General features: G+C 37.7%; 1 protein-coding gene across 1 annotated transcript in view; it reads left to right on the top strand.

Moving 5' to 3' along the window:
• The window catches only part of AK9 (adenylate kinase 9), a 145,311-nt gene that overhangs the window by 56,667 nt on the left and 61,217 nt on the right, over window positions 1–27,427 (top strand). The window contains exons 15-22 of the mRNA XM_055136724.1: window positions 6,629–6,785; window positions 8,218–8,332; window positions 12,110–12,201; window positions 17,006–17,155; window positions 20,103–20,165; window positions 21,150–21,347; window positions 22,343–22,464; window positions 25,443–25,655. Coding sequence (XP_054992699.1) covers window positions 6,629–6,785; window positions 8,218–8,332; window positions 12,110–12,201; window positions 17,006–17,155; window positions 20,103–20,165; window positions 21,150–21,347; window positions 22,343–22,464; window positions 25,443–25,655 — 1,110 coding nt within the window. The remainder of the gene's footprint in view (window positions 1–6,628; window positions 6,786–8,217; window positions 8,333–12,109; window positions 12,202–17,005; window positions 17,156–20,102; window positions 20,166–21,149; window positions 21,348–22,342; window positions 22,465–25,442; window positions 25,656–27,427) is intronic.

Raw genomic sequence — 27,427 nt, 5'->3', positions numbered from 1 at the left:
GAGGAGGTGGGTGGATTCTTAAATGATTTTCTTGTCAAAAGAAAATAAAACCTCATAATTAAAAGCCCTATCTCTAAATTATGAATAACAAGCTACTCATAAGGACCTGTTTTGTAAAGAAATTTTGGGTGACCAATTGGAGAAAAAAAACAAAGAGAACAAATAAATTTGGGACTCTTAACTTATTTTCTATTTCTTTATAATTTGAAAATTATTATCATAAATGATAACATGAGAAAGGAACACTATTCAATGGGAATTTAGAGCCATTCTTTAACACTGTGGGTCAGCACCTTGAGTCCTTGGCTATACCAAGATGAGTTGCTGTCATGAGCTTTCCATGGAGATCTTTCAACTTCTGCGTGTTTCCAGGTTGTTATGTCATCAGTGAATTCCATTTTAAAAATTTCTGATAAGATTTTCCCTCTGGTTCTCTGGATCCTAGTGGTAGGAAGATGAATTTAACAGTTATTTCCCCTAAAAATTTTCAATAGCACACTTTATTTTCAGGTGGGTAGAAAACTAAAAGCTTGGTTCCATAACTCCCTAGTGACATTTGTGTTGGGCACAGACTGTATGTAAAGGGTTCTCAGGGATACCCCACAAACCATTTCTCTCACTCTGGAGGTGTATCACTTGTATCACTTGTCATCCCATTGATCTTTGACTTGCTCTAGCGGGTGCCAGTAACGTCTCCATTCGTCCCTGTCATGTGCTAGTGTACCCCAATGATATATGCTCGCTCCAGGAACAGGAAGAGCCTCAAATAGTTCATTCAGGGTTTTTATGAAGAAGTCTGACCATCTTGTTGGTGGGTGGCCACGCGGTCTTTTGACATCCCGTGGAATCCAGTCGGTAACAACTCTAGTCCAGCGGTCGTCTCTGAATCGAATTACGTGTCCAACCCATCTAATATTTATGCCTTGGCAAACAAGACAGCGTCCCTGATTCTTGATCGTCAGCGGAGGTCGAAACTCTGGATTTCTTCTCTCACTTGAGTGAAACATGATATTCCAAGCATAGCTCTTTCAGTATCTTTGAGATACCCGAATAATGTTCTCATCCTGTTTGCATAAGGCCCAGGTCTCTGAGGCGTATGTTAGTGCAGGAAGAATGGTGGAGTCGAAAAGATGTGCCCAGAGCCAGAGGTTCTTTGGCCTCTTAACCACTTCTTCGATGCTCTTGAAGGCGTTCCACACTGCTCTCTTCCTCCTGCGCAGTTCTGGCATCAAGTCATCCCTCATGTTGGGTTCTCGACCCAGGTACATATAGCTGCTGCATTTGAAGATGTTCATTCTATTGAGAACAAATGGAATGTCAGGGACTAGTTTGCATTTCATTAACATTGTTTTGGTGTGATTCAGCTGCAGTCAGACCTTTCCACACTCGTGGTCGAAGTCGGCCAGCATTTGTGCCACTTGTCTAATGTTTGAGGTTATGAGAATGATGTCATCAGCAAAGCGGAGGTGGTGGAGTTGCTGACTGTCTATCTTCACTCCCATTTATTCCCATTCCAGTCATCGCATGATGTTCTCGAGGATGGCACTGAAGAGTTTTGGTGAAATGGTATCACCCTGCTGAACACTTCTCTTTACGGTAATGATCACTTCCTTGTAGAATGGTGAGATCCTGATGGTGAATCCGTAATACAGCTCATGGAGAATCTTTACGTACTGAGTTTGAAATACCCTGTTTGGCTAGGGCTTTGATGACCACTTCAGTCTTAACAGAATCAAAGGCCTTCTTTAAATCGATGAACATTAGACAGAGTGGCTTCTTGAACTCTCGTGAAACTTCAACTATATGGTCGTGTGGATATGGTGGATCGTGCTGAATCCTTTTCAGAGCCTGGCTTGCTCAAATCGTTGTCCTTCATCTAGTCTTCTGCCTATTCTATTCAGGATGACTCGAGTGAACAACTTGTAGACGATGGACAAAAGACAGATTGGGCAATAGTTGCCAGTGTCTGGATGTCTCCCTTCTTGTACAATGGAACGGTCCTGCTGATTTTCCACTGGGAATGGCCCTTGCATTCGGACACACAGCATGTGAGGGGCCGAGCCAGTGTATTGACGAGTACTAGCAGCAGATTCTTCAGGTGTTCTGGTCTGACCTTGTCTGGACCAGGTGCTGTACATGTCTTTACCAACGAAATGGCATGTAGGATTTTGGAAGGGAGGATGTTAGGAATGACATATCCATCCTGAGGAATTTGATATGTGGGCAGGTGGACATGGCTGTCAAAGAGATCTGAATAGAAGTCATGAATAATCTTCTCCATTGCCCTTCTGGAAGATGTGATAGATCCATCAGGACGTCAGAGGGTAGTCATCTTGGTCTTGTAGTTGGAAAAGGACAGGCGAGCATTGCGAATACTTTTCCCAGCTTCAGCCACATCGGCCAACACTGCTGCTCTTCTCTCTTTGAGGGCTTCCTTTATCACTTCTCTGCACAGCTTTGCAAGCTTGGACGTTAGCTTGTGGTTGCCTGAGGCTCATGCCGAACCACGTTGACAAATGAGCTCGAGAGTTCCTGAAGACAGGTGTCTGTGGCTTTCCCACTATCGGCATTCTTCACACAGTCATGGAGGTGCTGGACCAGTCGATTGATCATATTCCTCGTTGATGTTGTCAACGATGGCATCTTTCCACGTTGCCCCAATAGTGCCAAAGAGCTCCCAGTTGGTGGTCATTCTGGGCGTTGTCTTCTTAAGCTTAAACTTTGCAGACCTTTCTCCCCACTCTGTGAGGTAGAATTTTGCATGAAGGAAACAGTAGTCCAATCCTGTTTGGAATTTTGGGACAACAGCAACATCGGTCAGGCAAAACCTTTGATTGAACATGATTTGGTCAATTTCATTGTGGAACTGTCCACCGAGAGACTCCCATGTCCTACGTTTAGATTCGGCCTTCTGGAACTGTGAGTTACCATGGATGGTCTTGGTCGACATGATGAACTCAGACAGTTTCTCACCCTGTTCATTCCATTCTAGGCCATGGGTCCCAATGTGGAGTTCTTTGGGTGACCTTCTAGGTCCTATCTTGGCATTAAAATCACCAACAGTGATCTTGTAGGAGTATGGTCTTCTTTATAGAACTTCTCCAGCTCCATGTAGAACTTCTCAATTTCTTCTTCATCATAGTTGGATGTTGATGTGTAGATGACGAAGATAGAAGCTGCCGGCAGTGAGCCACATCTATTCAAGCATAATTGTCTGAATTACGCTTCGAATGAATCAGCATTCGAATGAATCAGTGCTCATGGCCAAATTTGTGTTGACAAGGACACCGACGCCACCAACGTCTCTGTTGTTACATGTTCCGAGGAACAGTTCTTCTCCACTGTCCAGAGGTGCTTTATCTATATTTGGAGTCTTGTCAACTCTCAGTTTGGCCAGATGCTGGAATCTTTCCAGATGTGAAATCCTAAGGAAGATCCCTCCTACTCCCTGACAATGATCTTGATTGGGAAATCACAATCAGCATATTCCTTCATAGGGGCTAATCTGCTGATTCATACAAAAACTGCAGCCTCAGATGTCCAGGTGCTCAACTCCAAACCTTTCCTAACTTCAGCTTGAACTTTATGGCCTTGACTATCTTGTGTTAATTCAGGGGCAGCTCTGCTCCTTTAAGTCATCACTTTTTCAGAAGCAAGACAGCTATGCTTATACCATTTAATATTCTCTTCACTCAGAATCACTTAAGATAAAATTAGAAAGGCAATTTCTGCACATAATACCTCCCACCTTCTTTTTTCTCAAAATTTCTTTGGCTATTCAGGGTCCTTAGTGATTCCATATATATTTCAATATTCCTTGTTCTAATACCTTTGAAGAATGTTATTGCAGTTTTGACAGTGACTGCATCAGTATACTTATTTGGCTAGTATGGTCATTTTCTCTTTTTTATTTTATTTTTTTAAATTGAAATGCCGTGAGCTACACTTACAAAGCTTTCATGTTTGAGTTTCTGTCATACAGTGTTCCAACACCCATCCCTCCATCAGTGCACATTTTCCACCACCAATGTCCCCAGTATCCCTCACCACCACCCCCATACCACACTTCCTCCTGCCTATGGCAGACAATTTTCTTCTTACTCTCTCTCTACTCATGGGTATTATGGTTTGCAATACAGATAATGAGAGGTCATCATGTTTGGACCTTTATCTACTTTCAGCACATATCTCTAGGATGGCCATTTTCAACCATGTTTAATTTTCCCAATATTTGAACATAGACATTCTTTCCCATTTTGCCTCTTTAAAAAAATTTTTTTACCTCATTTTTAAAGTTTTCATAATATAGATATTTTACCACTTCTTAAATGTCTTTTTACTAGGGACTTCTTTCAGAGGAATTTTTTTGAATTTTATTGAATCACTGTGAGATAGTTACAAGATTTCATGTTTGAGTTACAATCACACAATGATAAAACACCCACCCCTCCACCAGTGCACATTCCCCTCCACCAATATCCCTGATATACCCTCTTTTCCCAGCCTCCCCCTATCTCCACGGCAGGCAATATTCCCCATACTCTCTCTCTACTTTTGGGCATTATGGCTTGCAACACAGACACTGAGAGGTCATCATGTTTGGTCCATTATCTACTTTCGGCACACATCTCCCATCCCGACTGGCTCCTCCAGCCATCATTTTCTTAATGATCCCTTCTCTATTCCATCTGCCTTCTCCCCTCCACCCATGAAGCAGGCTTCCAGCTATGGGGCAATCCTTCAGAGGAAATTTTAAGTGGAATTTTTTCTCTCTTTTCTATTTCTTTGCATATAGAGAAACAGCATAACTTTGTGCAATGATGTTGTAGCCAGCCGCTTTAGTATACTGACCTATTGTTTCTGGAGCCTCTAAATATTTTATAATGTATATTATCATGTAATCTGAAAACAGTGATGCTCTTACTTATTATCTAATTTGTATTGATTTTATTTATTTTTCTTGCCTGATGGCTCTGGCTCAGACTTCTAACATTATATTGTATAACAGTGGTTAGAGTCAGCATGTTTGCGTGTACATGATCTTGTACCTGATTTTGAATCCTCTGTAATTGAATCGGAGATATAGATCTGTAGTTTACTTGCAATGTCCTTATTTGTTTTTGGTATCAGGGTAATGTTGTCCTCATAAAATGTGCTTAGAAGAATATTATCTTCACATTTTTGAGTAGAGTTTGGGAATAACTACGTCATCTTAAAATAGTAGGTTCGGGAATAACTATGTCTCTTAAAATAGGAGGTTAACTTACCATCTACATAGGCCAGAGGATCTTGCTCTTCACTTATTGCTCTTTGATCTCTTCTATGATTACCTGACAGTACATGAAGTTGTTTTAAACCCTTCGTACTTTTAAAATTTTTTTTATTAAGACTCCATGGTTTACAAAGTTGTTTATAATAGAGTTGTTTCAGTCATACAATGTCCCAACACCAATCTTACCATCAATTTCCCCAGGTTCCTTTCCACACCACCACCCCAGCCTGGACTCTTGGCAGGCATATAAGAAATTTATCTTATATTACTTGTTCCAGCAAAACTTAAAGAAATGGCAAATGAAATTTTATAAAATAAATCAATATTTTGGGGCAATCAAAAGTGCCATTAGTGAATTCCATATTCAATGTCACATGTTTGGAAGTTTCTCCTGTTCTCATGTCCTTTAAAAGAGATTTTTTTTTCTTCCTGGATTTGTTTTGGGGCCACACCCAGCAGTGTTCAGGGCTTACTCCTGATTCTGTGCTCATTAGTGAGCACAGAATTCATCACTCTTAGTGATGAACTGGGGGACCATATGAAGTACCAGGAATTAAACCCAGGTCAGGTGTGTGCAAGGCAAACAGCCTACCCTCTGTAATATAACTGGAGCCCTAAAGAAGCTCTTTTAATGCTTCTTATAAAACTTGTTTCCAGACTACAAATTCCCTAAACTGTTGCCTGGCCATAAAACTCTGTATCATTCCTTCAACTACGAATGATAATCTAGCTGAATAAATTATTGTTAATGAAGTGTTCATTTTATTGAGTGTTTGTGCTATAGCCCCTCATATTCTTCTGGCTCATAGAGTCTCATTTAACAGATCTGCTGTACATCTTGACAGATCTCTTTAGTATGCAAGTTCTTTTCTGATCTCTCTGTTTTAAGTATTGTCTCTGTCCTTTGGATTTTGTCATTTTGAGTATAATGTGTATTGGAGTTTTCCTAGTCAGGCACAGACTCACATTTCTAACTGCTACTTGTGTGCCCAAGATATTGTTATTGGGCATCAAGGGAATGGGTGAGAGATGAGAGTTTGACCAAGCTTGACCATGTTAGAGATGCAAATATAAATCCCTGGTACAGACATTGTGAATTAGCACCTGAACTTTTCACCATTGATTAATAAACAACAGAAATATATTGTATTTAATTAATAAAGGTTTTTTCTTCCCAGTCTTAACTTTTGAAAATTATAGTTTATTGTTTTAAAATTGTTTTTCTTTTACAATTAACTGGATCCTTTTTCCGTCTAGCAGTGAAGAAGAACTGAAGGTCTACAAAATTGATACACTATAATAGGATCCTTGACTTGTGAAGTTTTGGTGGTAATACCAGTGTATAATTTTTCACAGGTAGAAGAAGAAAACATGATCAGGTATCCTGATGCTACAAAATATGGAGGCTGGATTCTGGACAATTGTCCAGTTCTGAAAGAACTGTGGATTTCCTTCATCGATAAAGGAATTATACCTGATTTGGTCATTGTTTTATCAAATATGGAAAACAATGGTTGGTAATGATTTATCATTTAAATTTGCAAGTGAAGTGTTTGTTGATGATAAAATTTTTAGTTAAAATAAAAAATGGAAAACTTTCCACCATCTCCAATTCAAATATCACTCCAGTTACTAATGTCACCTCTTCACAACCTAGGCTTACACCAAATGAGACTTCCATCCAAAGAGGAGGGGGCCAGGGATAATATACTGGATCACTGAATATTCTGATAGGTCCTTATAACCATTCATGGAAGCTGAGATTTTAACAGCTCTCTCTAAGTCAGCACTATAATTCCATAGATATAAGATTGAGAGAAAAACTATATGTAGTCTTTTTATCTCAAATGGAAAATAATTGGTATAGAAATAGTAATTTTCATTATTCTGTCACTGTGTGAAAATATATACAGTAATCAAAATAGTAAATATTGACATAAAAACAGACATAGGCTAGAGAGCAAAAAAATAAACTTTAAAAAACATGGTCAACAAGTCTTTATATTCTATATTATATAAAATATTCTATCATTTTGCCTCTTAAGGATATGTATTTAAAAGTAGTATCCAGAGGGAGACTATAATACTAACTCCTCTCATGTTTTAGTTATTTATAACCTGCCTTTTATAACCTTTTAAAGGGACTTAAAATGGTATTAATGTTTTAATGAATTCAGACTCTATTTAAAGAAAAATATAAATATGTGATATATCAACAATTGCATTTCTAATTTCCAAAATATATATCACTATATATATTTTTTTAATTTTATTGAATCACTGTGAGATAGTTACAAGCTTTCATGTTTGGGTTACAATCTCACAATGATCAAACACCCATCCCTCCACCAGTGCACACTCCCCCCACCAATACCACTGGTATGCCCCCTTTCCCACCCCCCCTGCCTCTATGGCACACAATATTCCCCATACTCTCTCTCTACTTTTGGTTTGTTTGTTTTGCTTTTTGGGTCACACCCAGCGTTGCACAGGGGTTACTCCTGGCTCATGCACTCAGAAATTACTCCTGGGGTTGCTCGGGGGACCATATGGGATGCTGGGAATCGAACCCGGGTTGGCCGCGTGCAAGGCAAATGCTCTACCAACTGTGCTATCGCTCCAGCCCCAACTTTTGGGCATTATAGCTTGCAACACAGACACTGAGAGGTCATCATGTTTGGTCCATTATCTACTTTTGGCATGCATCTCCCATCCCAACTGGTTCCTCCAGGCATCATTTTCTTAGTGATCCCTTCTCTATTCCATCTGCCTTCTTCCCTCCACTCATGAAGCAATCTTCCAGCTATGGGGCAATCCTCCTGGCCCTTGTATCTACTGTCCTTGGGTATCAGCCTAATGTGATGTTATTTTATACTCCAAAAATGTATCTCACTATATTTTGTAGACCTCAAAATTAATGTTATTCTCTTTGATCTGTATTTCAGGACAATGTTTATTAAATAGACTATATTTTCAGAATAAGTATGAAATTGACTTCAATATTCTAGAAAGATTAACACAAGAAATGCTACTGAAGAAAAAAGAAGAAGAGGAAGCAAAGTAAAAGATTTTTTGTACATAAACAATTTATCAGTGTATCTTTAGTTGCATAAAACAAAATAATTAATTGTTGTTTTGGGGCTGATTCTGGATTTGCTCAGGGTGCACCCCTGGCTCTTCACTCAGGGATCACTCCTGAATGTGTTCAGGGAACTATATGGGGCATCAGGAATTGAATCCATCTTGTCCATGTGCAATTTTAGCATGTTAACATTCTCTCCTCAGTCTCCTAAAGAAAATAATTACTTGCAATTTATTTTTACTAAATATCTAATATAAAAATGATGGTCTATTTACTAGACTCAACTCTAATTAATGCACATTAAAAGCTACAATTTCACAAATACAGAATCTCTAATGTACTCTTGTAGATGTTTTCACATACCCAAATGAAATATTCTAAATCAAATTGTTATTCTCAAAACATTCCATTAAAAGAAGTGAACACATAGTAGATGAAAACAAAACCAGATTTTATTGCTCAGTGACAAAAAATCAATAAGGCTTTTCAACCAATTCTGGAATGAATGTCATCTTCATTTTTTTAAGTGAACATAGATATTTTTAAAAAATCAAGTCTATCTGTGATAAATAATTTCAACTATTATCCACAAATTGAATAAGTAATATACATTTTTATAAATTAAGATGTTTTTATTCAATAAAACTAAAATCCAGTGGCCAGAGAGATAGTATAGGTGATAAGGTGCTTGCTTTGCTTTTTAACCAGCTAACCCTGGTTCCATCCCCAGAACCACATATGGATTCCCAAGCACCACTACTGATCATGCCTGCACGCAGACCAGTCAAGCACCTGAGCATTACAGAGAATGAATACCCTGCCCAAAAAAGGTGAAAATCCAAACCCTATATAAATTCAACATAAAAAAATCAAGACTAATTATTTACATTTGACAGACATATTATTAAGAACTTATTCTCTGATTTGGCACAGCAAAGAACTTTTAGAAATGTGGACACGTTTCTTTCTATTAGTGGCTGGGGTGAAGATAAAACTTTATTAAATTATCAAATTCTTCAGGTTGGGAAATAAACTGTAATAATAAACAATGACAATTATTCTTAACTGAAACATGTCTTAGATATTTTTAAATTTTAATTTGTCCAGTGGGATGCCTACTTCTCAAAAGTCAAAGGTGGAGTCATTTAGGAGCTAATTTTCTTTATGTTAATACATTAAGCCACCATTAAGTGCTTCCATGAATCCATGTCTTGAATCTTCCTTAACTTCTGTTTCCTTTTCCACTTCATTATTAACAATTGGAACTGAAACTTAGAGAAAGATCTTTAACTGCATTTTGGTGAGACCTGGATAGTTTGGGTGCTGGGAAAGGGAAATATTAATAAGTGTGAGTCAGAGAATTTATTTTTAGAGTTCTTTATCCATCTAAATTAACCATGCATTGGGATTAACTCAAAAATCTGAAGTATAACTTAATTATATTAATTGATAAAATTATTTGGTATATTGAAAAAACTATATTATTAGTTCAGATAATAATTATAAATCTACTATAGTTACTGTTAGCTTTTATATATTTTGCTTCAAAAGGACCTATAATCTTTTGGGATATAAGAGATTACCTAATGCTTCTCAAATATGTGGGAAGTCGTCAAATCTGAGTACAGATAAAGATATTGACCAAAGAGCAACACAAAGTTCATGTGATCTCTAGACTGATTTTAAACAGAAAGAATACATATACAACTATAATTTTTTATGTTGAGGATTAAACATAAGACCTCAATTGCAAAACTCTCCCCTCCTTTGTCCAAATTTTCAAACTTTGTCATGCTTTCCTATATGGAGTTTTGTGAATTCTAATAAATCCTTACTTCTTTTGAGTCTGAATTTTTACATATTTATAAATGTTAGAGACTTTCCCCATTTTAAATAGTCTTTTCTACATTTTTATGTTGCTTTTCAAAATTCCACATGCATATGTCAAAACAAGCATTCTTTTCTTGTTTTCTATGCTACAGAATATGAATCAAGACAGAAATAAAACAAAGTAGAGCATCACTTAATAGAAACTCTCCCAATTTAGAAAATAAATCAATTTCATGGGATTAGGAATTACACTTTGAACATGAAAATCATAAACATTATCACTATCATAAGCACATTATCTAAACTACAATAAACAATTTTTTAAAGAATTACTCCTAGGACCAAATATCTAAAAGCACACTAAATTTTATAACCTCTCAGGCATCAATTTCCAAGTGTGCCAGCTAAGTGAAAGATAATTTCTGCCATCTCTATTTGTCTCTGATTCATCTATGCTTAGATTCTTAGCAGCACTGTGTTATATCCAGGTTTTAGATTTAGACATCTCAGCAAAAGAGCCAAACCTGAACTAAGTAGAAGTCACCACACACAGTCAAAGAAGGGAAGGAATTCAGGCACAGTATCCTGGAATTTGAGAATCTGAGAGGAAGGGTTCATGGAGTAGGAGACTGAATTACAGTAAGATTTCAGGTCAATAGAATTTGGAATACAAGGAGCAAACACCCCTTATTAAGAAAAAACTCATGCAAGGCCAGAGAGAAAACACAGGGGTGTCATTTGGAGAAAACATACCTAACTAGTTTTTTTCCAAAAGGGGAAGAATACAAAAACAACTGAATATAAGAGAATGATGGGGACATGGAATAATACTGTTAGGAAGTTGTGCTGAAGAAATGAATGGGGCTACCTTACTAGTTCCCTGCTAGTGAATATTGATAAAGTTTAATAATTATTTTAAAAGGTGCATCTGACATTTTTACACACATTTCCTTTGTGCAGTCGTATACTGATTCCTGAGGGTTAAGTTTGTTGACATGGAATTTCTAGATCACAGGTGTATGCATTCGAATTTTAAAATCAATACTGTATTTATTTATCATTTTACAAATTTTCTTATACTTCTCTTTGTAACTATAAAGGTTCAGTGCTTTAACATTAATGAAAAAGATTTTTCTCCAAATATTTAAGTTGTCATATTTCAGGTCTCTTTAGATGTTATCATTACTATGTTAGGAAGAAAATTAATTTTTTCTAATTACAAAGGTACATTTACAAATTATTTATTATTTGATATAGAAAAAACAATGCATAAAATAGTTTTAGTTTTTTTAAATAAAAATAAAGCTACCATGCAAAGATAAGTGTAATCAATTTGATTTTAAACTTTTAATCATTTATATATTAAAATATGAAATTTAAATTGCATTAAACTTTATTATTATGTTATACTTTTTCACTTAAAATTTTATTGCAAACATTTTTTATTTAATCAGGAGGGAAATAAGATCATTTATTCCATTTGCCTTTCCAACTTGGAGTTAGACAATCCTTTATTTTGATGCGTTTCCTACTTAATAGTCAAAGGTTTTTAACATACAAAATTTTCTTCAAAAAAAAAAATCTCAGAATTAACTGGACTCGAAGCTGGAGTACAGAAGGTAAGGCACTTGCTTTGCATGCAGTTGCATCGGCCCTGACTAGGCTTAAATCCCAGCAATGCATTTGTCTCTCCCCTCTTTTCCCCTAGCACCATCAGGGGTGCGGTCCCAAAGCCCCTCAAAGTAATAAAAAAATTAACTAGTATCAATATGAGTAAATTAGCCATTTGCATTGTAAAGTTAAAGGTATATTGAACAGTATAAGCATTTTTTCTTATTTTTACTACTCTTAAGTCATCAACTCTATAATAATGTGAAATATCTTAATTTCCAAAGATAATTAAATTTTGGACATTTTCATTTCAGAAAAGTTGAAGAGGCACTTAGGATACAAGAAAATAAAAAAGATTCAGAATTAATGAAGAAATCAAAAGGCAAAAATCTTGGTATGATTAACGGTTTGTAATTTTATTTTTGTATTCTTGCTGAAGTTGGGGGGGTTGAGAACTATTTTTTAAATTTTATTCTAATATAGGTAACATGGTTGTAATAGCATTCATACTTATGGTATTAATATATAAAGTTACTGCAATCCACCACCACCAACAACGTGCCCATGACCCTCCACCGATGTTCACATGTAATTATAGTTGGCTTTATTTTTAGGCACCGTGATTGGCAATACTATTAATGTTCCACCCCACACTCCACCAGAGTGCCCACTTCCCTTCCCCGATGCCTTAGCACCTATAGATATTTTTTTATTAGTGAATCACCATGAGTTACACTTACAAACTTGTGAACTTTCATGTTTGCATTTTGTTTATATCCCTCCACCAGTGCCCAGTCCCCTCCACCAATGTTCCCAGTATCCCTCCCACCCTCCCACCCCATCCCCCCTGCTCCACCCTACCTCTGTGGCAGGGCATTCCCTCTTGTTCTCTCTCTCTCATTTTGGGAAGCACCTATAGTTTTTAATGTCAGCTATTGACAGTGGGAGCCTATTTCCCAGTTGGTCCACGAAAGTCCAGATTTATGTCTTTGGCCCTGAAGCATTTGATATCCTTTCATTCTCAATAGTCAAGTGCTCCAACATGAATACTAAATTACATGGTTGCTGAAGCAATGGATTGATAAGAAAAAGGCTTATGACACAAAAACCTAAGGTGAGGAAGTGAACACAGTGGGACAGTGTAGAGCATGCCTTCAGATGGTCGTCCTTATCATGGATGACACAAAACAGAGTTTACTTCTGGAATTGAAATTACTTCTATTAGAATGACTCTGGGGGAGTTAACAGCTAAACTCCCACTATGCCCATTTCTTGGCACCTACCTTACCATTTCCAATATAAATGGGATCCATGAAGTAAATAAGGGCCTGTGATATAGAAAAAGAAAATCACTACAACCTTATTTTAAACAATCTTTAACTGAAACATAGTATTTTCCACAACAAAGTGATAAGCCACAATGATATTTGTGTACCTTGATTCTGTCCCCAGAAGACATGATTATACTTTTATATCATATTATAGAATTATATCTCTTTTTTTACTCTAAGGATAAATCAGTTGTTCATGCTAATTAAGGCATTAGTAAAGAAGCACAAATATCCTATGGTACAAAAATGTTTTGATTTCTTAATAAATGTATTACAACACAGCTTAGTTTGATAATATTTTGTGTATTTTCTTGTGTATTTTAAGGAGCATTAAAAGTCTTTTTTTATTTTATTATTTTTTATTTTATTCTTTTATTGAATCACCATGTGGAAAGTTACAAAGCTTTCAGTTTTAAGTCTCAGTTATACAATGCTCAAACACCCATCCCTTTACCAGTGCACATATTCCACCACCAAGAATCACGGTATACCTCCCCCCTTCCCCCCACCTCCCCAGCCCCCCACTCCGCATGCGTAACTGGTAAATTTCACTTTACTTTGATTACATTCAATATTTCAACAAAAAATTCACTATTTTGGATTTCTGTATTTCAGTATTTTAGTAACTAAGTCCAGAGAAATATCTGTCAGAAATCGCAACATTGTAAGCTTGTACCTCTCAGCTACTTTATATTCCACATATGAGTGCGATCTTTCTATGTCTGTCTGTTTCTTTCTGACTCATTTCACTCAGCATGATACTTTCCAATTTTAAAGGAAAAAATTTTTTTTTGGTTACAAAAATAAATTTTTTTAATTAATAGTTTATTTTTAATTAGTGAGTCAACGTGAGGGTACAGTTGCAGATTTATACATTTTTGTGCTCATGTTTCTCCCTTACAAAGTTTGATAACCCATCCCTTCACCAGTGCCCATTCTCCACCACCAGTAAACCCAACATCCCTCCCCCCCCCAGTCCCGTCTCCCCCCACCCCACACTGCCACTATGGCAGGGTATTCCCTTTTGTTCTCTCTCTCTGATTAGGTGTTGTGGTTTGCAATAAAGGTGTTGAGTGGCCATTGTGTTCAGTCTCTAGTCTATATTTGGCCCGCATCATCTTTCCCCCACATGACCAACAACCACATTTTACTTGCTGTTCCCTTCTCTGAGTTGCCCAGAATGAGAGAACAGCCTCCAAGCCATGGAGGAGCATTAAAAGTCTTAATGGAGGCAGAGACAGTGCAGAAGTTAAGGCACTTGTCATGCATACTCCAATTCAAAGCCCTGACACCACATGTGATCCTTCAAGCATCTTTAGGAGTGATCACAGACCATGAGTAAGCTCTGAGCACTGCCGGGTGTGACTCCCCCAAAAAACAAATAATAATAATAATAAATAAACTTTCATAAGTCCCAAAGACTTTCACAAAGAATGTCTGAATTCTCCATCACTATAATACAAGCCACCCCAAAACTGTGAAATAACCACCGTATTATGTAAAATACCTAATATGGGTAAGAATGAGACTTATACAGAACATGAACACATATTTGAAGGATAGGACTCTTTTTTTATACCATAACCATAAGAGATACTCAGCTTAATGACATTTTGAGTTTCCAGTATAGAGTATGTAATTTCATACTAAACCCTAGTAGAATTAGCGAATATAGCTACTGTTTTATGGTGGTAGATCACCTTAATTTCTTCCAAATAATGCTAAATTCACACAGTCCAAATTGCTTACTTGGAAGCCACAGGCTCTATACTCCTGGTCAGACTCAAGAAGTAAGCATCTCCAGGATGCTTTCCTCTAGGTGTTTTCATCATCCATATTTTGATTAAAATTCAGGGGCAACCACTATTTCACATCACTAGAATCTGATTCCATGTAGGTACTCATTAGGAGAAGAAATTCCCACAAAAGTCCAGAAAACAAGTTCATTTTATTTTTTTTTCATACCAGCTTTGGCAGAAAGTACCTTTTTTTGTAGTCCATATTGTGCATTCATTAAAGAGAATTTGAAAGATAAGGTTTTCCAACATCACCATTCATCTCATTTTCCTGAAAGGGTTCCATGCATTTATACCTTACAGAGCTCATCAACAGCATGAAACCTGAACTTACATCTAACACTTTTATATGTGTGCTATTATTTTTAATTAGCTGCAAGAAAACATATGATTACATATATTGAGCTGCTTAGTGCTGCTCAATAGACATATAATGCAAATTGTATTGCATTAAAAAAAGGAGCAATATGAAAAGATAAAAGGGATAGGTGCAAATAACTATATTTTTAAAGCATATGTAAACTTTTATTTTTAACATGTAATCAACTAACACTATTGGTATAGTTTGCATTCCATATTTCATACAAATTTTTTGAAGTCTATTGTTTTTGTTTGGGGACCATATCCAGCTGTGCTTAGGAATTACTCCTGGCTTTGTACTCAGGAATTACTCCTGGTGGTGCTCAGGGGACCAGATGGGATGCCAGGAATTGAGGCCTGCTGAACTATTGCTCTGGCCCCTGCTGGTATTTTTGTATTCACAGAACATCTCGATTTGTACTGTTTTGTCCCGGGATGGGAGTTTCATTCGCATATCAACCAGACCAGATGCGAGGATGCAAATGCAAGGCACTCTTTGCTGCTAGCTCGACAAGCTAGGGTCCAAGTCTCATCCAACACAGTGAAGTCTTGACAAAGACCTCCACCCAGGTTGCAGGGAACATTATATGGCATATTGTTACATAAGCAATGTTTGGCAGTTTTCCCAAGAATTGGATGAAACAGTCACAAGTCTGTGAGCTAATTGTTCATGCCTACCTGCTGTGCCCAGAGATATTCTACTTATAGAACTAGCTAGAGACGTTTATGGGATTTTCAGCTTCAGCCAAGGAGTCTCAGGGAATTCTTTGGGGAATGGGAAGAGGGAAACAGGAATTTAGGCCTACTGTCTGTTTTGCTGAAGAGCAGCCTGTCATGGCACGTATGAGGTTCTTTCTTGGCCTCACAGTACTAACCATGTTCAAGGATCTGATAACATCATGACTAGTGGTCACATGTCAGAAAGTGGAGGTCTAACCATTTTCTTGTTAGATAGTCATTTAGACTGGCCCCATTTTTTTGCTTTTTTAATATTTTGGATTCAGTAAATATTTTTTCTTCTGAATAAACATTTTTGCACTGGCAGTCCCACAGAACTCTGAGCACATGACTATTATCCTTGGCAACTACATTTTAAAGGTTACGTTGCATGGTTTGTTTTTGTTTTGGGGGGTGATTGGGGACATACATGACAGAACTCAAGGCTTACTCCTGACTGCACTCGGGGATCACTCTTGACAGTGCTCAGGGGACCATATGGGTAATGGGGACCAAACCCAGGTCAGCCGTATACAAAGCAAACACCTCACTCACTCTCTATCTTGCCACCAGAGTACTCAGCAACTGCATTTTAAGAGGTAAAATGCACAAATTATATATCTATCTCCCTCATGGCCTAGGAAATAGATTTTTTCGTCCTCGTTTTGGCCTCAGCACAAATCAGCAAACCTAGAACCCAATTAAATACTTGTTGACCTTGAGAAAGAGAGATAGCTCAAGGGTTAGAGTGTATGCCCTACATTTACCCAACCTAGGGTTGTAACCTGGCAGTATACAAACTACTAAGCATTGCCAGGTGTGGTGCTAAAGTACCTCCTACCCAAGCATCTCCCCATCCTTGGGCCCAGGCATTTAACCACCAGTAAGTTGACTTAGTAGTCCTGGGAGTAGTCCCCAAGGTCCCCTGAGCACTACTTGGGAGATGCAATAATAATGTGTATTTGCTGACTAAAATTAATTTATTTCTCCTCATTCTTTTTTCTAGACCTAGACGAAGCTGAAGCTGAGGTGGAAGCAGATGCTGAAAATGAGTTTGAAGCAAAATTATCCAAAAGCCTTGTGACAGCTGAGGAGGCTAAGGGGATACCAGAAGAGTCTGAACTGACTGAGAATGCTGAAATAACCAATGAATCAGGTTAGACTTTATTAAGTATTACATCCTAAATTCCACCCAATTCCATTGGTGGGGAGTGGGTAATGTGGGGCAGGGAATATATGTGATGTCTGTGTGTGAACATGTTAATAAAGTAGAAGCAGGTTAAAAAAACAATGAGATAGGCCCCCTCAAAAAAGCAGTTTATGTGCCCAAGTCACATGGTTAGAAGTACAGAGGCCAAGTCAAAGATGTGCACTGTAAGACTTGGACTCAGAGCCACCTACAGCATTTGTGGGCCATATTGCTGGGAAAGTTTAGAAGAGTCACTAGAATTAATAAAACATGAAGTTTTTCCTTTTATCATAGTCTCTTAATTTGTCATGTGCATTTTGTTTGCTATTTAATATCCTTCTAAGTATAGAAAAAAATCTATTTTAACTTACAAGCATAAATTTCACTCACATTTTATGCTTGTAATGCCATCTTTCAATGCAGATATAATAATAACATGCAATTCCTATGCAATTAAAATTGTACAATTAGAATTTTTCAGCTTATACATGCATCTGTATTCTTAGCAAAATAAGAAGTCATTTTTGTGCATAAAATAACTCAGTTTTCCATTTCTGCACAATTCTACCAAAACACTCTTCTTGAGCTGCCTAATGATTAAGGACAGATTAAAAGGAAGAGGAGCTCTGAACTGTTTTCCTTTACTTTTATGTAATAATTTTCAGCATTTAGCTAAAATGGGAAAATAATATGAGTGATAAAGGGTATGATGGTGCTTGTTGGCCATTCATGTCTCTTTGTATGCTGTTACTTCTGCATCGAAAGCAAAGTCATTTTTTTTCTTTTGGGTTACACCTGGCGATGCACAGGGGTTACTCCTGGCTCATGCACTCAGGAATTACTCCTGGCGGTGCTCACGGGACCATATGGGATCATACAGGATGCTGGGGATCAAACTCAGGTCAGCTGCGTGCAAGGCAAATGCCCTACCCGCTGTGCATCACTGCAGCCCTGCAAAGTCTATTTTCAAAGAAAAACATGGTCTCTTGAGCTGCCACATTCTTCACTTTGCCTACCAGTCAGTCACATACTATGCGGGTTTCCAGGGACATCTGGAACATTCACAAGATCTATATAACAAGGAATGGCAAATATATACTGTACATATATCTTCTCACAAGTATGTTCCATTGTCCCACTGGAGTCCCTTTGAACTTTCCAAACAAAACAAGGGTCAAAGGTAAAATTATCAAAATTTTCAGGATTTACAAACAGAGCCAAAGGAAGAGTTCAGAGGTTATGCATTTGCCTTGAGCAAAGCCAAGCCCCCATTGATCCAGACCTCTGAGCACAGAGCCAAGAAGAGCCCCTTGGTACCCCTGGGGTGAGGCCCCCAAAACAACAATAGGAGAACCAAAGAGTATTCAAACATTAAACTACATGTGAGACCATTTTGAGCACAAAGTGCTGTGCATTTACACAGATCAAACAGCCATCAGGCTAGACCTGCCTTTAAGGCCCAGTTTGGTGAGATGGGCAAGACAAGAAGGAGTTTATGTACAATACAAATCATTAAGACTTCAAACGTTCAACAACACGAGCTTAGGAAAAACACTGGCTTCTATCACATTCTTCATCCCATATACTTCATGGGCATGTAACAGAGACATATATTAATATACAGGGTCCAGAGAGATAGTACAGTAGGTAAGGCCCTTGTTCAATCTCTGGCATTCCAGATATCCCCCTAAGCATCCCAGGAATGATCCCTAAGTATAGAGTCAGGGTAAGTCTTAATAATTCCATTGGGCTATGACCCAAAACAAAAGTAAATAAGCATTGGGAAATCCATTCATTCCTCTAAGAAGTATTTATTAAATTTCTTTAAGTGTCAGGCAAATTCACAAGCCCTGCCCTAGGTACTGTGGATTGAGCAGTGATGAAAACAACATCCCTATCCTCTAGAAGCTGCTATTTTATTAGGTAAAGAACAGAATAAACATTAAATAGTTAAGATAATTGTTGACAGCATTGAGTGCTCTGAAGACATTACAGCAGTGCCTGGTACTCATTCAGTGATTGTTAAATGAATAATCAAGGTAGACATTGCAGGAATAGTTTGGAGGGAGCAAACTAAGCAATAAATTCATTAATTGTGTCATACTTCAAAAGAGACTAAAAAGCTAGAAATGACCTAGGCAATAGTCAGTCTCTGCAAAGGTCAAAGGAAGGCATAGCTCCATCTGGTCCAGAAAGAAACTTGGTGTGACTGCAGAGAGTAGGCAGGAAGGTAGTGAGGGACGAGACCAGAAAGCCTGACAGAGAGCCAAGGCTTAGGAAGTTGGGGTATTTATATATGTAAATATATCAGTCTGTATGATCTAATTCAATAGGGTCTCAAAAAACAAAAATAACATGGTTTTTCCTCATTTGGCTATTATATAAGAAGTTACTTAATTGCTCACCTCCAGGTTTTCATTTGTAAAACCTGGCAGGACTATTTCCTCAGCAGTATTTTTGGAGATAAACATTTCCTTTATAGCACCAAGCATAGAGGAGATTCTTGAGTGTCACATTTTCTGGGATAGTGCCAACGACTTCCTTTCTCACCTGTCTCACATCATCTTTCTAATTAGACATCGTGCACACAATATAAGCAGCTTTTTTTTTTGGGGGGGGGGGTTCCTTTGCCTTGTGATGCAGGAGGTGCGTTTGGCACCTGAAAGGCCCAGGTGACTCTTTTATTTATTTATTTATTTATTTATTTTTAATTCTTTTATTGATTCACCATGTGGAAAGTTACAAAGCTTTCAGGTTTAAGTCTCAGTTATACAATGCTCAAACACCCATCCCTTCACCAGCAGCTTTTTGAAATCTTTTTGTACTTAATCTTTAATAGTGAAATAATGTTTCAAAATACAAACACTAACTATTAGATTTATTTTTTTGTCTGAACCTACTGAGGACACTACAGCTGAAGCAGAAATTCCGAAAGGTTCTAAGGAGGACCTGGAAACTGAAGATCAAAATATTACAGGTTAGATTATGAAATAATAATCATTAATGAATAACAGTGTTTTACATATTCTTTTGAAAATTATCTAATTCCAAATTTAAGGTATAACATAAGTTTACTATTTTCTTTCAATATTGTATACAAATTGATATATTATATTTATATAGTTAATCACATTCAAAGTCCACTTGGGGGCCACAGAAGTAGACAATGAGCAAGGTCTTGCACGCAGCAGCCCTGGGCTCAATCCTGCACACCACACATGGTCCCGCAAGCACTGCCAAGAGTAAACCCTGAATACAGAGCCAGGAGTAAGTCTTGAGCACAACTGTGTGTGGTCCAAAAATCCAAATATAAAAAATAAAAATATATTTAGTCATCATATGACACTATCATCAGATTTTATTTAAAAAATTTTATGATCAATAAAATATGGGCTGGAGTGATAGCACAGCATGTAGGGTGTTTGCCTTACACAGGAACAACCCAGGCTCGATTCCTCCACCCCTCTTAGAGAGCCGGGCAAGCTACCAAGAGTATCCCGCCTGCACAGCAGAGCCTGGTAAGCCACCCCTGGCGTATTCAATATGCCAAAAAAAAAAAATAATAACAACAAGTCTCACAATGGAGACGGTACTGGTGCCCACTCGAACAAATCGATGAGCAATGGGATAACAGTGATACAGTGATGCAGTGATTTTGATTTTATTAATTACTGTATCACTCATCCCGTTGCTCATCGATTTGGATACTCTCGGGAGCTTGCTGGGCTCTCGGAGAGGATCGGAGGAATCGAACCCAGGTGGGCCGAGTGCAAGGCAAACACCCCACCCACTGTGCTATCGCTTTTATTAATAGATAACTTATTTTCAATATAAAACATAACATAAAATAATGAATGCCTATTACTATTTAGAACATTAAGTTTGTAAATAACTTGGATAATATGAATAAACATCTCATATTTATAACTTCTTTTTTCTTTTCTTAACCCTTATTCAAAAGTTTCACTCCCTGAGTTTCCAGCAGATGCTTATCCTGATGTACCTGAAATGGAGCCACTTAAAGAGAAAGTTAAATATTTCATCAATTACTGGAAGTTTATGGAACCTGTGATATTAGAGCATTCTCAGCTTCTAAACCTGGAAATCGCTGGCAAAACTCCAGAGGAACTATTGCAAAAAGTTGTTGATACAATAGAAAGTAGGAGTCAAATCATATTTATTATAAAGTTCTGGTAACATTATTAAAAAGCACTGTGAGCCTATAAAGCCCTTTTTGATAGCTTTACAGTAAAAACATTTACTATATCCAGGGGGAAATGTTTAAAATAATTAACAATTCTTGGGACCTGAAAGTTGTCACTGTGGGTCAAGCACTCACCTTACTTAAGGCCAACCTGGTTTCAATCTCTGAGCCCCATCAAGAGTGATCTGTAAGCACAGAGCTAGAAGAAATATCTGAGCATCCTCTAATGCAACTCAAAAACCAAAACAATAACAACCAATAAAAGAATTCTTGTAGCACAGGCACCAATCACAACAGCCACAGGGCACAAACAACCCTGTCCTGGAGACTTGTCACATGAAGAATTTCCAAGGGCCTGTGCGCAGTATATTTTAACTGAAACATTAATAAATACAAGTCAGTTTCCTAATCTTTAACTACTATAATTCTATCCATGGCTAATATTCTAATTACATTAGAATTATAGTTCTATAGCTAATACTTTCTTTTTTAAATTTTTTTTATTAGTGAATCACCATGAGATAAAGTTACAGACTTACAAATTTTCATGCTTGTGTTTCAGTCATACAATGATTGAGTACCCTTCCCTCTACCAGTGCCCATTTTCCACCACCAATGGTCCCAACATTCCTCCCACCACCCCCACCCTGTCCCCTTTATCCCACCCCGCCTCTGTGGCAGGGCATTCCCTTTTGCTCTCTCTCTCTCTCTCTCTTTTTGGGTGTTGTGGTTTGCTACAAAAGTATTAAGTAGGCATCATGTTCAGTCTATAGTCTATTTTCAGCCCGTATCTCCTATCCCTAGTGGGCTCGCCTAGCACCCTTTGCTTGGTGGTTCCTTCTCTATCAAAGCTGCTTCTTCACCTAGCATGTGAAACCTAGCTAATATTTTCTTAATCTAAAAATATTCTCCCAATTCTCTCTCTTTCTTTCTCTCTCTCTATCACACAGGACCTTTTCAATATTCTGGGTGGGAATTAAGTATGGAAGATTTTGAAGAAGAAGCAGAAGACTATCAGGCTGAAGCGGAAGCTGAAGAGGATGAAGGAGAAGAGGAGGAGGAAGAGGAAGAGGTATGATTCTTTGATTTGTGGCTCATTGACATTGGTCAAGTCGTTGAAGATGCACATTTCCAGAGTTAGAGGTGCATGTTTGACCCCCAAGTGAACAAGCATGTGCCTTCAATTTGATAAACATGGTCACACACCCCTTTCTTCCATGCCGGTGGAATGACCTCTGAAGTGCCAGGGCTGCTCCTTAGGGTGGTATATTAATCCCAGGGAAAAAAGAAAAGGGAAATCTTTGTTCTTCTCCCCATTGGAAAATTTGTAGACATTAGTGAAAAAAATGTTTGATGAATTTAGCACCAGTGGGTATTCTATATAAAGTAATATCTGAAGTTTTGAGAGACTGCTTGTATGGTAATAATGAGTGGAATTCTCAAATACAATCAACTTCTCAACTTGCTAGCAGGTACCAATCTACTCCTTTGACACCAGAATTCTGAGAACTATTCTCATCTGACAGCCTCTTACAATAATAAAACAGGAAATGATTCTTTTAGCTGGGGGTTTTGTCAGTGAAATTAAATAATGGATTTCATGTACAACCAGTCAAAAATAACTTTATTGCTTAATTTTAACCCAAATATACATGTATCAAACAACAAATGTTAGGTGGAATTATTCTATAACTTTCAGCATATCAGTAAGAAATTGCTGAGAACTTTAATCAGAAAAACTATAGGTTGAGAATTTGTGGCCAGGGAGATAGCTCAGAGGGCTGTAAGGGGAAACTTACATGCTCGAGGCCACTGGTTTGTTGACTAGACCCTAGCGTGAACCATCACCAACTGGTCAATAGTTGTTCGGGGTCAAGAGTAATGAATTCATCCTCCTGCCTAGTGCAACTGCAAAAAAAAGAGGATAAAGTGAGTCACAGAGAAAGAAAGAGAGAAAGAGAAAGGGAGAGAGGAGAGAGAGGGGGAAAGGAGAGAGGGAGAGAGAGAGAGAGAGAGAGAGAGAGAGAGAGAGAAAGAGAGAGAGAGAGAGAGAGAGCGGAGAGTTCTATGGGCTGCGCTCCTGCTTTGCAGACAGGAAACCTATGTCCAATCCCAGGCACCACAAGCTTCTGAAGAACTGACAGGAATGATCTCTGAGCTCATAGCTGGGCGTAGCTCCTAAGCACTTCTGGTCATAGGTTAAAAGACAAAAGACAAATAAATCAGGATGAAGGATATGAAGTTTTCTAGACATCCACTGGGAGCAGTGAAACACAGTAGTTCCAAAGTAATGATAGGAATGGTGAGGGACACGACGCAGCTTCCCAGCTTACTGTCTGTAAGGTCCTGTGTCTCTTTCAGGCCTTAAGGAGGAGGGACCCAGGCACAGCCTAGCATATTGAAGGAGAGACAGAGACAGAGACAGAGAGGAGAGAGAGAAAGAGACAGAGAGCGATAGAGAGAGAGACAGAGAGACACAGAGAGAGAGAGAAAGAGAGAATCCCAGGAGACTGCGGAATCTGGACTTGACAGAGGAGAGGTAGCAAAGAAAAAATACACGTGATCAAACTCCAAAGCCCTGAAAAGTATCCCCTTCCAAAATACTATCAGTATTTGCCCACAGGAAAAACACTTCAGTCTGGGGTGCTTTTTCTGTGTGTCCCTGGACAAGATGCAATGAACCCATACTGGAATCTCGCCCAGGGCTAGAAATCATTCCATTTTCAATTAACTATAAAATATCTTAAATGGAACCAACAAGTTAAGAAATGCTAACAACAACAACAAAAAAAATGGCCTTGTGAATATCAACAACAATAAAAGGAGAAATTTATTACAAAAGCTCAACAAGATATATTGTGTTGTCAAGATAAGCAAAGCTGGTCAGTGATGAGAATAAACTTTTGTCAATAGTGATACTGTCATAGAGAAGACATTCCAAGGTAAACTGAACTCTGATTTGGACAAAGATAGATGGATGTTTTAAAGGGAGAATTAGGGAGTCGAGCTGGGGCAGGCAGGGTCTCGGTAAGTAGGGTCAGAGAAACAAAAATATAACAAAAGTTTTATCAGAATAAATGTAGCTAATCCAGCTGTGACTGCCAGATAATAAGTATTGAAAGTAGGATTATGTGTTGTGTGAGAAAATGGTATTAATATGGGATTGGAAGAAAAAAGGTAATGCTCACTGTGCACCATAGTGTGTTTTGAATAAATTTAAACTAAGTATCTTAAAATAATTTTTAATTGTTATCATAGTTTAACATGATTACAACAATGCTGCATTTATGTTTTTGATGCATGTACATAGTTACTGCACTTTCACCACCAAAACGTCTGAAACCCACTCCCACTGTCCCGATGCTATTTCTAGTCTGTCTCCTTAGAAAATCATTTTTAAATGTGATTCTACTCTTTTACATCAGGCTCCTTAAAGTACTTGAAACACCTTTGCTTTATCACAAGTGAAAATACATTGAGTACTTGCAATAGAACTAATTAAATAAAATATTTCTAAATTATTTGCTTTTAATATTCACTTAGTAGAAAACATAGAAAATTCTGAGGTGTCTCCCATTTCATTTTCAATGAATCACAAGTTGTGGCCCTGACTCAGTTTTACTTCTGAGGAATAATTTTCATTTTAAAAATTAATCAGGACCTATACACCAGCACACACTTGGGTTTGTAGAAAAGACAAGGATCCTCTTCATTCTCCATGCTCTGGTCTAAGATGTGAACGTAGGAATGCAAAAAACTTATTTTTAATTAAAATAGTTTAGAAGTGGCTTCTGAGACATAGGGATTAAGGAATTTACCTTGCATGTTGCAACAAGTCTGGGTCAATCCCTGTTACCGAATTGTGGCTGACTACTGGCTTTGCACAGTGAGCAAAAAATATTTTTTTGAAAAAATAATTGGATTTTGTGGATTGCTATAAAAGGACAGCATTATAGATTATACATTATTGCTTTTGTATTCCCATATTTAGTGTTCAATCAAAATAACTTTTGAAATGCTGTCTTCCAAACGTTTGAAAAATATTTCCAGAGTGAAGAAAAAGCTAAAGAGAAAAGAAGACATTTGGGAGATTCAAAGCATTTTTGTCCAGTGGCTCTCAAAGAATATTTCATTCTACAGCCAGGCAACACAGAGGATGCAGTTAAATATCGAGAGAAGATCTACTACATGTCAAGTGTTGAAGCAAAAGAAAAGTTTTTGGAACATCCTGAGGAGTATGTGGCTCACAAAGAACCATTAAAGGTGAAAGTAGTCTTCCAATCCTAGTGAGTGCTCCTGAGTAAATTTTAGGGGCCTACTCAATCTCCATCATTTTATTTAATAGTGAGGTCTCAATTAGAGCGAAAGTGTGGGGGTTAAACCACTCTCTTTACACATGATTTTTATCCCTGGCACCACAAACAATCACTTGCAGGAGTGACCTGAGTATAGAGCCAGGAGGGAGTAAGCCCTAAGCATCACCCCACATAACCCTCCAAACAAATAATACTGAAGTCCCAAATCTCTTTGAACAATATAATGAAAACTTGTAAGCTCCATTAACAACTCCTTGTAATTTATCTTTTTAGTCCAGGTGGCAAGACACAGATAGTTAATTGCTTGCTGTATTAGAGTCCGGCTATGCTTGCTAATGTCTTTGAACAAAGCAGTCTGCTAACCCTAAAATAGGATCTAGGGGAGTTTGGATTCAGTGGTTGGTAGTCTCTCAGGAGTGGGAGTGGACTGACATCATATATAAAAGTATTAATCAATGATCAACCATGTCATACTGACACATACTCAGAGGCATGATACTCAGAATCATGATCATACTCATAGGCATGGTCATAGTTCATATCTGAATTGTTGACTCTCTAGAGAGAGGAATGACACTGATTGACTGGATCACAAAGGAGTATTCCCTAAGATGAGTTATCCTTGATCAAGTAAACCATTGTAAAATGGGGAAATGGCTGTTGTACCCATGGTTTTTGTAAGACTTGGCTTTTTCTAAGTTTATGATAATATTTCAATTTTTTAATTATTTATCACCATTGGAATGGTTTTTTACCTTTACTGTAGCACTGTCATCCTGTTGTTCATCAATTTGCTTGAGTGGGAACCAGTAATGTCTCCATTGTGAGACTTGTTACTATTTTTGGCATATTGAATATGCCACTGGTAGCTTGCCAGGCTCTCCGAGAGGAATGGGGGAATCAAACCCTGGTCGGCTGCGTGCAAGGCAAATGCCCTACCCATTGTGCTATCTCTCTTACCTTTAAAATATATATATATATATGGCTTCCTACCATATATATTTGCTAAAATCTGCTCCAAAAGAACAGGTACCAGATGATTTCACTGAAACAAGATGATTTCACTGACACTAATAGGTCATCTTACAGGTTCAGAAGGTGGAATAGTGGTTATCAGGGGCTGGGAGGAGGGGAAAGGAGAACTACTATTGACCAGTACAGAGTTCTAGATTAGGATGATTGACAAAGTTCTGGAAAGAGATAGTGGTAATGTTTATACACAATATTATTAATGTACTTATAAGTGCCACTGAATTGTAACCTAAAATTGGGTAAAATTGTAACATTTTATGTTGTATTTATATTCCTGCAATAATCAGAGAACATATGACAATGTTTCATTCATTTTTACAAACAGCATACATATCATTGCTTTGCTGTTAGACAAGTCTTCATTCTTATATTGTGTTTTCTTATTCTCTACCATAAGAACATAGATTCCTGGGGCCACAGAGACCATAGAGGAGTTCAGACACCTGCCTTGCATGTGGCTAACCTTAGTTTGATCACCAGCTCCATATTTGTTCCCCTGAGCACCAGTAGGAGTAATCCCTTATCACAGAGTCAGTAACCCTCAGGGGGATGGTGCAAGACAATAAAAGATTAAAAGAAATAAAGATTCTTTTTATTATGTTTTCACTAGGTATTTTTGTGGCTGTTTGGGGCCAAACCCTACTGCACTCAGGAATTACTCCTGACTCTGTGCTTAAGAGTGACTCC

Source organism: Sorex araneus, chromosome 4, assembly GCF_027595985.1.
Source record: "Sorex araneus isolate mSorAra2 chromosome 4, mSorAra2.pri, whole genome shotgun sequence".
Classification (NCBI taxonomy): domain Eukaryota; kingdom Metazoa; phylum Chordata; class Mammalia; order Eulipotyphla; family Soricidae; genus Sorex; species Sorex araneus.
Note: the sequence above shows the minus strand (reverse complement) of the source record. Positions and strands in the feature narration are given on the sequence as shown.